Source organism: Paramormyrops kingsleyae, chromosome 17 (genome assembly GCF_048594095.1).
Source record: "Paramormyrops kingsleyae isolate MSU_618 chromosome 17, PKINGS_0.4, whole genome shotgun sequence".
Classification (NCBI taxonomy): Eukaryota; Metazoa; Chordata; class Actinopteri; order Osteoglossiformes; family Mormyridae; genus Paramormyrops; species Paramormyrops kingsleyae.
In genome coordinates this window covers 19,646,669-19,658,173 of record NC_132813.1, presented here as the reverse complement: position 1 = coordinate 19,658,173, position 11,505 = coordinate 19,646,669, and the positions used below count along the sequence as shown (strand labels likewise).

Below are 11,505 nucleotides of genomic sequence, written 5' to 3'. Positions count from 1 at the left end.
AAAATGTGAGCCTTCGACAATTAAGGATGTGACTCAAACTACAGTGTAACAATGGTACTCTCCTGAGGAGTGACCCAAGCCTTCCCTCGTAAGCCTGTAAGAGCATTAATTAGATTCTAATTAAAACCCTAATTAATTTAAAAACTAATTACAACTTGACAATACTAAATAAGATAAAGGGAAGATATTGGATTAACACAGGTTCCGTTAAGCTTTGATAAAGCATTGGGACTGTGGAGCCTTAAACTAAGGTGGCCATTTTTCAGGAGGCGTTTCGAATTCTTCGGCCTCCCTGTAAGCGTGTTAGCTAGAGACCGGGGCGACGCGACGCCGTGTGCAGTATGAGGCTCGCGTGCTTCTGCTCAGGGCTTTACGTTATTAACTCCTGCTCGTAATTGTCTGGGACCTTTGGTGGCGATATGACATCTCCCACAAATAAGATGAGGCTGGTGTGACGCCGTTAGGGAAGATAAACAGGGCTCTCGTTAGAGCTGCCAGTCTGCGGCAGTGACGGGGGACGCCTGGGCCCGGCGCTGCCGTCTGTGTGGGTGCCCGCTGACGCAATGTGCAAATAGAATATATGCCGGAAACACACACCTCTAAGCACGACTGTGCCTCACGGGCCGCAGTAATGGGACCTGCAGGTCGGCACCCGTGACAGCGTCTCCAAGGACACCTGTCGCAGCTGGTGGCCCTAGGTGATGTGGCAGCATGATGTCATCATTCATTTCCTCACCAGGAGAGCAGGAGTGCTGCCAATTTACAGAACTGCAACCAAGTTACCCAGTCAACCTGTAATGTGTGACTTACAGTATTACAACCAGGTTACCCAGTCAACCTGTAAAGTGTGACTTACAGAATTACAACCAAGTTACCCAGTCAACCTGTAATGTGTGACTTACAGAATTACAACCAGGTTACCCAGTCAACCTGTAATGTGTGACTTACAGAATTACAACCAGGTTACCCAGTCAACCTGTAATGTGTGACTTACAGAATTACAACCAAGTTACCCAGTCAACCTGTAAAGTGTGACTTACAGAATTACAACCAGGTTACCCAGTCAACCTGTAAGGAGTGACTTACAGAATTACAACCAGGTTACCCAGTCAACCTGTAAGGTGTGACTTACAGAATTACAACCAAGTTACCCAGTCAACCTGTAAAGTGTGACTTACAGAATTACAACCAGGTTACCCAGTCAACCTGTAAGGTGTGACTTACAGAATTACAACCAAGTTACCCAGTCAACCTGTAAAGTGTGACTTACAGAATTACAACCAGGTTACCCAGTCAACCTGTAATGTGTGACTTACAGAATTACAACCCAGTTACCCAGTCAACCTGTAATGTGTGACTTACAGAATTACAACCAGGTTACCCAGTCAACCTGTAATGTGTGACTTACAGAATTACAACCAGGTTACCCAGTCAACCTGTAATGTGTGACTTACAGAATTACAACCAGGTTACCCAGTCAACCTGTAAGGTGTGACTTACAGAATTACAACCGGGTTACCCAGTCAACCTGTAATGTGTGACTTACAGAATTACAACCAAGTTACCCAGTCAACCTGTAATGTGTGACTTACAGAATTACAACCAGGTTACCCAGTCAACCTGTAAGGTGTGACTTACAGAATTACAACCAGGTTACCCAGTCAACCTGTAAGGTGTGACTTACAGAATTACAACCAAGTTACCCAGTCAACCTGTAATGTGTGACTTACAGAATTACAACCAGGTTACCCAGTCAACCTGTAAGGTGTGACTTACAGAATTACAACCAAGTTACCCAGTCAACCTGTAAGGTGTGACTTACAGAATTACAACCGGGTTACCCAGTCAACCTGTAATGTGTGACTTACAGAATTACAACCAGGTTACCCAGTCAACCTGTAAGGTGTGACTTACAGAATTACAACCAAGTTACCCAGTCAACCTGTAATGTGTGACTTACAGAATTACAACCAGGTTACCCAGTCAACCTGTAAGGTGTGACTTACAGAATTACAACCAAGTTACCCAGTCAACCTGTAATGTGTGACTTACAGAATTACAACCAAGTTACCCAGTCAACCTGTAATGTGTGACTTACAGAATTACAACCAGGTTACCCAGTCAACCTGTAAGGTGTGCTTTACAGAATTACAACCAGGTTACCCAGTCAACCTGTAAGGTGTGACTTACAGAATTACAACCAGGTTACCCAGTCAACCTGTAAGGTGTGACTTACAGAATTACAACCGGGTTACACAGTCAACCTGTAAGGTGTGACTTACAGAATTACAGCCAGGTTACCCAGTCCAGCCTGTCAGGTGACAAACCCACAATGCTTCAGGCAGGAGTCAGGGCAGATTGGAAAGCCAAGTAGCAGAATATGTCCCCTCTAAACCATCATGGAGTGGAAAGATTCAGGAGGTCAAAATGGTAAAGAAAAAATAAAATGGTGCCCCTTAGAGGAGGGTTTGGGTGCTGTGCTTTGTCAGGGTCACGTTTTGGCTTTGATGTTACCCGTAACCGACCTGGGCCGTCTCGACGGCCGGTGCGGAAATCTGTTTTCATGTATTCTCTATGCAAACGGATCTATAGAAAGTTTTCTTTTTTGTCAGTAGATTTACTTGCCCACGTGCTGTGGGATGAAGGTCCCAGGGAGCCTGAGATAAGGTGGGTAAATCCCCCAATGGCAGGCTGTGAGTTTAGGATATGCTTGTGTTACAGTATGGAAAACCCAAACCAGGCCAAAATGCCCACCCTCCTGTCTTTGTGTGGCTGGGAATGTCGACTAAGTGCTTTTTTGGTCCATTAATGGGGGAAGCGCTGTGCTTTGTGTGCCTAAATTGGAAGCTAATGCTAGTGTGTGGTGTCGCTGGAATGAAAGCCTCACGTGGATTTTTAAAATGTACTTTTTTGTTAAATAAGAATTGCCTCCATAATCAACAAAAAGGTTTTTTGTTGATAGCTCTGGTGCTGAGGTGTGAAAACGGCTTTGTATTTTTTTTGTGCAAATCAAACTTTTTTTCTTGATGAAAATATACAGACAGGAGCTGTAATTGTGGCTCTTTCACATGCATTTTAATACATTTTTATTTATCAGCCACATTCAGTCACGGTTCCTGATGGTGTCAGACATGGGCTCTGTATTTCTGTAAATCGTTGGGTTTGTGTGAAAAGCACAATATTATATTTCTGAGCCCTAACCAGCAGTGAGTTTAGCATTCACGATGAAAACGTAAGGCACTACATGCCGTTTTTGTATGATTTCCTCTTCCAGCTTGAAGGACGTATCTGCAACCAGCCTCCAAATTCAGAGGGTTAATCTGAGGCCTGTGGCCGTTGGATGGAACCAGAGTTAATCACGATGAGTAGAAGCAGGATTTGGTGACTTTCAGAGTGTCTGCTTCAGTCTGTTATTGTCACGACTGCTAGTCAGTCCGATGTCCTGGGGGGGTCTACGGCCGTTTCCTTTAAATTCACATTTTGAAGCAGTACATGCTGAAAGCACTTTTGACTTGCTGGTAATGGTGTCACTGACCTCCCAGCACCTGGGTAAAAGGCCTGCCAACTGAAGAATTGATGTCCCCCTGTCAGGAAAAGTCCCAGACCCCCCTCTCGGAGTTTCCATTCAAGCACAGACCATAAGTCGCTCTCTCACAATGAGGCGCCATGAGAAGGTAGTTCTGGGATGTGACCACATTCCACCTGTCCTAGATATTCTATAAATCTTTCAGAATATGTCTCCCAAGTTCTATCACAGAAAACCCACCGGTTAGTGTAAAAAATAAAAAAAAAAACGCCAAACAACATGTACTTTGAACATTAATAACTCTTTTATTAAGACAAGTACTCTCTCTTTTTATTTTTTTTTTGTAAAAATGTCTTTTTATGAACCAATACAAAATGTGTATGGGAACATGTTGATATTTTTTCATCATTAATACACAGTAACATTGCCCAAGTACAGCAGAAAGACAGAATCTACCTAAACCTCATGAAGGGCCAACTTTCCTGGGCCAAAAACCCTCAGCAGCCCCGAGCTTCCAGGACGTGGCACCTTTCTAGTGATTGTAGCACAGCAAGCCGGCTTGTCTCTATCACAGAACGACTGGAGTCTTTCTTTTGTGAACTAGGTCTATGCAAAGTAATACTCAACACGTTTAAAACAGTGCACTGTATTCCAAGAACACGTAAACATGTACAACTAAAACCCAGAACTTCTGCCACGTGATTCTGCGATTTCCGTTTCATTGGTGAGTGGGGTGGAAACGTTGCATTCTACCTGAGATGCAAGACATACTGTTTGAGATCCGTGGAGCTGGCTGAATTGGCGCGGAGGAAATGCGGCACGCGGGCCGGTCCTCCAGCACCCTCAATAACACCGCTTATACAGAAAGGGAGGGAAGAAACAGTGGAGAAAAAACTGGCAGCCAGTTCTGTCATCCGTCTACTAAATTGTCTGTGGAAATGTCTGTTTTATAGTCTGTCTTGTACATTGTGGGCTTCATCCTGCCGACTGTTTTCATTTTCAAACAAGCCAACGCTCATTTTTAGTGCAGTGGGCAGAAACTAGTTTCACAACTTCTAAGATCCATTCTGTTCCCAGATAGTCTTGGCTGTGGCTATGAAACTGTTAAATGCAACCAAAATGGGTTTGGTATATAAAACCAAACGTATTCACCCTGTCTGCAGTTGCTATTATCAACAGATCGCCAGCATTTAAATAATGAATACTGTGTTTAGAGAATAAAATCTGAATATTCAGCTTAAGAAGAGACTGGCACACGTTTGACTCAAGACGAATAATAATCACTATGAAATATGTCACATAATCTCAAATCGTATGTGAAAATACCTTTATAGGCTCAATTTACACTGTCACATGTGAACAGAGGAAATGGAGATGGAGACAAATGATTTGTTTTCTTATAGTGTAAAAGCCATGATACATTACTTTTTAAGGCAGTGGCTCCTTCGTTTCAAAGAATTCATTTTGGAAATTAAGAACAAAACAAAAACAAAATAGTGAATGTTACTACATTCCCTTGCTTTTAAGCAGAATGTTTAGAGGACATTAACCTTGGTGTCATGTTTACGGAAGCGGGGAGTCAAGCGGGAGATCCGTCACGGAGACCTACAGGTTCGCCGTCGACGGAGAAAACTAAGCGACAAAGCCCTCCTTCGACACGCTGGAAATGCTGCAAAGGTATTCCTCTGTTTTGTTGGCATTTCTGGCAGTTTAAAATAAAATTTACTAGAGGAAACGTAGGAAGATCCGGTGGCAGCTTGGTATCACAGAAGCACAGAGAGGCTAATCGTGTAGTACAGTAAGGGGTACGGTGAGAGCATGGGGCGTGTCTATGGTATGGAAAGGGCGGGCCCGTGGCAAGGAGGGGTGTGTCCATGGTATGGAGAGGGCGGGCCCGTGGTAAGGAGGAGTGTGTCCATGGTATGGAGGAGGCGGCCCCCTGGTAAGGAGGGCTGTGTCCATGGTACAGAGAGGGCGGGCCCGTGGCAAGGAGGGGTGTGTCCATGGTACGGAGAAGGCGCCCCCGTGGTAAGGAGGGGTGTGTCCATGGTACAGAGAGGGCGGCCCCGTGGCAAGGAAGGGTGTGTCCATGGTATGGAGAAGGCGGGCCCGTGGTAAGGAGGGGTGTGTCCATGGTACGGAGAAGGCGCCCCCGTGGTAAGGAGGGGTGTGTCCATGGTACAGAGAGGGCGGCCCCGTGGCAAGGAAGGGTGTGTCCATGGTACGGAGAGGGCGGGCCCGTGGCAAGGAGGGGTGTGTCCATGGTACGGAGAGGGCGGGCCCGTGGCAAGGAGGGGTGTGTCCATGGTACGGAGAGGGCGGGCCCGTGGCAAGGAGGGGTGTGTCCATGGTACGGAGAAGGCGGGCCCGTGGCAAGGAGGGGTGTGTCCATGGTATGGAGAGGGCGGCCCCGTGGCAAGGAGGGGTGTGTCCATGGTATGGAGAAGGCGGGCCCGTGGCAAGGAGGGGTGTGTCCATGGTATGGAGAGGGCGGCCCCGTGGCAAGGAGGGGTGTGTCCATGGTACGGAGAGGGCGGGCCCGTGGTAAGGAGGGGTGTGTCCATGGTATGGAGAGGGCGGGCCCGTGGCAAGGAGGGGTGTGTCCATGGTATGGAGAGGGCGGCCCCGTGGCAAGGAGGGGTGTGTCCATGGTATGGAGAAGGTGGGCCCATGGCAAGGAGGGGTGTGTCCATGGTACGGAGAGGGCGGCCCCGTGGCAAGGAGGGGTGTGTCCATGGTACGGAGAGGGCGGGCCCGTGGTAAGGAGGGGTGTGTCCATGGTATGGAGAGGGCGGGCCCGTGGCAAGGAGGGGTGTGTCCATGGTATGGAGAGGGCGGCCCCGTGGCAAGGAGGGGTGTGTCCATGGTATGGAGAGGGCGGGCCCGTGGTAAGGAGGAGTGTGTCCATGGTATGGAGAGGGCGGGCCCGTGGCAAGGAGGGGTGTGTCCATGGTATGGAGAAGGCGGGCCCGTGGCAAGGAGGGGTGTGTCCATGGTACGGAGAAGGCATGTTCATGCTATGGTGAGGGTGTGTCTATGTACAGAGAAAGTGTGTTTATCGTATGTTGATGGTATGTGGAGAGAGAGATATGTCCATGGGATGGGAAAGGCATACTCATGGTCACAGAAACGTACCAATGGCATTACAGAAGCAGGAAGGGGTATGTCCTCTTGGTCTTCCTTGCTGAAGCTAATAGAGTTAAATGAATATAGTTAATTACTGTATATATTACTGAACACGTATGATTTGCTCTGTAGTCAGCAGTGTAAAAGCAGGAAAATTACTACAGTAATAAAATTTATGGTATCATAGAAAGGAATGAGTTTAAAGTTGGGAATAATATTCAGTATTTAAGATTTTAACATATTCTGATAGAAACTTTATTTTACATTAAAATATATTACTGTTTGGCTGTAGTTAAAGACTAAGATGCAACACTAACTCCAAATAAATATATAAAATAATATATTGCCTGTTTTGAAAAAGACATTACAATATTAGAATAAAACATTGTATAATTATATTACTAGAGAATGGCGAGGATTACACTGAAAAAGCAGTGTTTTTTAACCTGTTATTCTGTAATTAAAGTGTGCTAATGATGGGAAAAAATCAAGTCAAAATCCTTTATTTGACTTTACTGTTTTTAATGGATTTTTAATTATTTTTTTTAATAAGAACATGTCCTGAGGGTTACTACTGTACTTTTTGGAACTGCTTTTGGTAGCTGTCAAATCTTCAGACTGTCGGTGGTTTCATATCTGTGTACAAGTATTTGATAAAAAATGTCTGTCAGTTAGGAAGACCAATGGAAAAAATGATATTCAACAATCCTATACAAGAAAGCTGTTTGCCAGTCCCAGGGCTGGTACACATGCTAAAATAAACACACACAAACACTGCTGTAACCACAGTGCCTTTGTTAGGTTTCATACAATCTGAGAAACTGGAACAGCATTTTTTTTTTTAGAAAAAAAAACATCCAATTTGAACAGAGAACTTCACTGCAGCTAAAACAAAAATGTGGTTATTTCTGTGGTTATTCTGGATGGCGGAAACTCGTAGGACACTTTACACTGGTGATTCTTTTGAAAAAAAAAATGTCTTAAAAGAGTCCATGTTAAACTGGAGGGGAAAAAAGCAAGCATGTTTGACATGGGACCTCCTCTGGCCTCCACCATGAAAGCCAATGAGATGTTTTGATGTTAACTACAGCTTCTCAACGCACCGAAGCCTTTCTGTATTGGTTTCAGAGAAACTTCATCAGAGTGCGGCACAGGGACCCAGCTCCCGGCGGAATCTGGTACCGTCTGGCAGGGGGTGGGGCTGGGGGGGTCCAGAATGCAGTGCACACAAGTGTTCTGTAATCTGACTTCACAAGACCAGTAACATGTGAAGGACTAGAGCTTGGGAATAGGCTATAGTATGACGGGGGGCGGGGGAGGGGATGATAAAAAGAAAGGGGGGGGGGGGAGAGAAAAAAAAACAAGGCACAGAATTTTCTGCAGATGGTTGAACTAAAGAAAACCCGACCCAGCAAGCCGGGTGGGGGGCTGAATGATAAAGCTGTCTATGATGATTTCTGATGATGTCTCTCTCTGTGTTTCCCAACCCTCTTCTTCCCTCGAGTCTAACTTGCCAACCCCCCCCACCCTTCCCACCCCCCTTTCCCAGCACACTTTACTTTCTCAGATGCACAGGCTGGAGTTAAAATCGTCAAGTCCGCCCCTTCCCACCCACAGGACCCTGCTCAACCCTCCCCACCCCTCCCCGCCCCAAACAGCTCAGTGTCCGATAGGAGGAGGCCCGGCCGGTCAGATGTAGTACTCCTTCTTCTCGTCTGAGTTGTTGTGGCCACCCTCAGCGTTGATGATGGCCGTGTCGGCGTCTGCCGCGTCGTCCGCCCCTTTGGCCTCGTGGGTGAAGTACGTGCCTGTCGGGAAGGGCGGCCTCGTATTAGCCACGCCCCCAGGGAAAGCCTCTCGCCTCCGATTGGCCACGGCGCAGCTCTTACCTTTGTGCCTGGCGAAGTAACGGCCCAGCACGATCAGCAGGCAGAGCATGGCGAAGACCACCACTGCCACCACCCCACCCACCACCGCGTGGTCCATCTTCTGCGGTGCTCCCTCGCCCGCTCGCGAGTCTGAAAGAGGAGGTGGCAGCCGTCACGCTGAGGCCAAGTCTCACGGGAAGTATTCTGGAAGCTTCCATCCGAGATTTGATGATAAATCAACAAAAAAGTCATATAAAAATAACCACACATCCTAAATTAGAAAGAAAAAGAATTAGCATATAGGGGGGAAACATATTAATGTGGTTATGGCCATTTGATAATTTCAAGAAAGAATGATTGCATGGTTATCTCACGCTACAGAGAATGGGAGTCTCCTGTTAACGCCGGCGTGATCAGAAAGGATGATTCCTCCATTATCCCTCGCTGAAGACAATCGCAGAGATGGTGAAAAGGCAGATGGCAGCACACAGATACGCCACGATGACATTTAGGTGTAAAGCTGAAATAAGGGGCCTGTCAGTATTTCTGACTGCTGTAAAGACTAACTGTAACTCACCCACCACGCACTGGAATTGTCTTTCATATTTAATTGCTTTTTCATTTATTTTTAATCTGGTCTGATGTCTATAATTCATTTGGTTTTCTTTTGGTGGGGGGGTGTAGGTGACCATGATATCTGTGCTAATTCACCCCACCTGTTTTCATCCCTAGGTGAAATTCTTTTTGCTGCAGCCTCACCTGCCTCTGTTTGGGTATTATTTTCCCATCCGCTTTTCCATTTTGTTCTTAATTGTTGTGCTGTGTTGGTGCCATCCACACCTCATCCCTATTACTCCTCAAAAGGATGAACTTATACCTGCCATTTACTGCCAGATCCCAAGGTCACATGTTTCTGATTGCCCTCCAATCAGAACACACCTTCTCCCGTCATGTGACATTCTCCCTCCAGCAATCCGAGATAATTTCCCACCTATTTAATTTGTCTGTGCTTGCATTAAAGCCAGACTATTGCTTTTTCTTTATATGAACTGCTCTTCCATTTTATTGGGAGTAAAACATTCTTGATGTATTATTATGCATTTTGCCCTGCTTATGAATATTGAGCTGTTGGCTGAAAGACAATGGCAGCGCTCAGCATAGCACCTGCTGCGATATTGTGCTACTTTTACATTATAGGCTCATTATCCGCTCGTAAAGCTGCTTTTGTGTTATATCAGCTTGTACAGCCGGATGGTGCTCCGTAGCATGGTGGCACGATGCTGCCCCAGAGCCTTTAATGGGAGCAGACCCAGCAACCTTCATGGTGCTTAACGGCTTCGCTTCAGATCACCGTTCACACGTTTAAATGACCCCGACCGCTTCATGACCATCTCAACAAGAAACGGAAACGTGCCATGAATGATGAATGGCATTCAAACTGAGTACGTATGACTCCTGCCAGGCCGATAATCAAGCAAAACAGGTCGTTCTCATATGATCCGGCCAAGCCGCCATTAAAGGGATCAACACAGAGGTGTAGGAACAAGAGGGGATGGGGGAAGTGTGTACCCCTCTGTTTTTAATTTGTCTTTAAAACCCCCCCAAAAATAAACCTTTGCATTTAAGTTATTAAGCTGTGTCCCCTTCAATATCAAACTCTCTCATACCATCTTGGATCCACAGCTAAACAGTCTCCCCTTTACGTAGGAATGGGGGATTTGTATTGTACTTAGTGTGTATTTCCAATCTCCCATTGGGTACCTGTGGTAAGAGTCCCTTAGGTTTCCTAGTGGAATCATGCCCATGACAGTTCCATTAAAGTGATGTACGGGGCATACCCTGAAATTTAAACAGAGCGGGGCCTCAAACCGTAAAATATTCGTGCACGCCCATGATTTGTGGAGTTATACCGGAAGGTTCTTAGCTTCCATCTCAGACTATAAATCAGCCGCTGTACAATGTCTCCAAGTAAAAGCGGGCAGGTAAGAGGAAGGAAAAAAAATATACATTTGTCTGACTGGTCTAGAACTGAGAAACAGACTCCATTTAAACGAAAGATTTATATCTCCAGCACCAATTGTGAGCAGAGCTTTAAAACTCCAGAACCTAATCATATTTGAAACTTATTGATCAAGCGTAGGTTTCCATAAGTGACGTTAGAGAGCGTTAGAGAGCCAAGAGAGGTGGTGGTCCCATTCTGCATGAAGAATATGTTTATCTCCGTGGTGCTCATCTCCCGTCGACACGACCTGTTTTTGATGGGAGATGAGGGGAAGGCAAGAAAGGAGACAGTTCTCTAAAGTAAAATGAATACGGATACAGGCTCCATCAGGATTTCATATTAGCAATGCACTGTCAAAGGCCAGATCTGACAGTTTATGATGTATAAGGGGATTGGGGTACAAACAAAAGCATAAAACCAGCTAAAATCACCAAGAGGCACTTGTGCATCCTGCCACAGCATGATGACCTGAAACACAACCGCAAGTTAATCTTGCATCCTGCCACAGCACAGTTCTCCAAATACAACCATGAGTTATTCGTGCATCCTGCCACAGCATGATTGGCCAAACACAACCACAAGTTCATCACACATCCAGCCACAGCACAGCCCTCTGAACACAACCATGAGACACTTGCACATTCTGCCACAGCATGATTGGCCAAACACAACCACGAGTTAATCACGCATCCAGCCACAGCACAGCCCTCTGAACACAACCACAAGTCACTCACGCATCCTGCCACAGCATGATTGTCCAAACACCACCACAAATCAGTCACAAACACTGCCTCAGCCATTGTGCTCGTCGCTCACCTTTCAAACAGAGATTCCTGGAGGACCTTGAACTAAATGTCATCCCGCCGAATGTCATTCATAATCAAACACATTCCAACAAAAACTCCATCAAAAGAATAACTGAATGTGAAATAGTGTTTGAGGCCTAAATTGACATGTTCTAAATTCCTTTGACGTGCAAGAAG

At 46.0% G+C, this 11,505-nt stretch overlaps 1 protein-coding gene and 1 long non-coding RNA gene across 6 annotated transcripts in view; both read right to left on the bottom strand.

The window, feature by feature from the left end:
* Positions 1–3,808: 3,808 nt before the first annotated feature.
* On the bottom strand, positions 3,809–8,283 carry LOC111851366 (uncharacterized). The gene is made up of 2 exons (XR_002840000.2): positions 6,662–8,283; positions 3,809–6,560 (listed from the first exon to the last, which is right to left on the bottom strand). It is a non-coding gene; the product is annotated as an uncharacterized lncRNA (long non-coding RNA).
* A 13-nt stretch (positions 8,284–8,296) lies between these two features.
* LOC111851308 (cell adhesion molecule 1-like) overlaps positions 8,297–11,505 on the bottom strand; it is a 133,233-nt gene continuing 130,024 nt past the window's right edge. For all 5 annotated transcript variants that reach the window (XM_023826102.2, XM_072700981.1, XM_072700979.1 and 2 more), the window contains 2 exons: positions 8,542–8,670; positions 8,297–8,460 (listed from right to left, as the gene is read on the bottom strand). In XM_023826102.2, the coding sequence (XP_023681870.2) occupies positions 8,342–8,460; positions 8,542–8,670 (248 nt within the window). In that variant the 3' untranslated portion in view covers positions 8,297–8,341. The remainder of the gene's footprint in view (positions 8,461–8,541; positions 8,671–11,505) is intronic.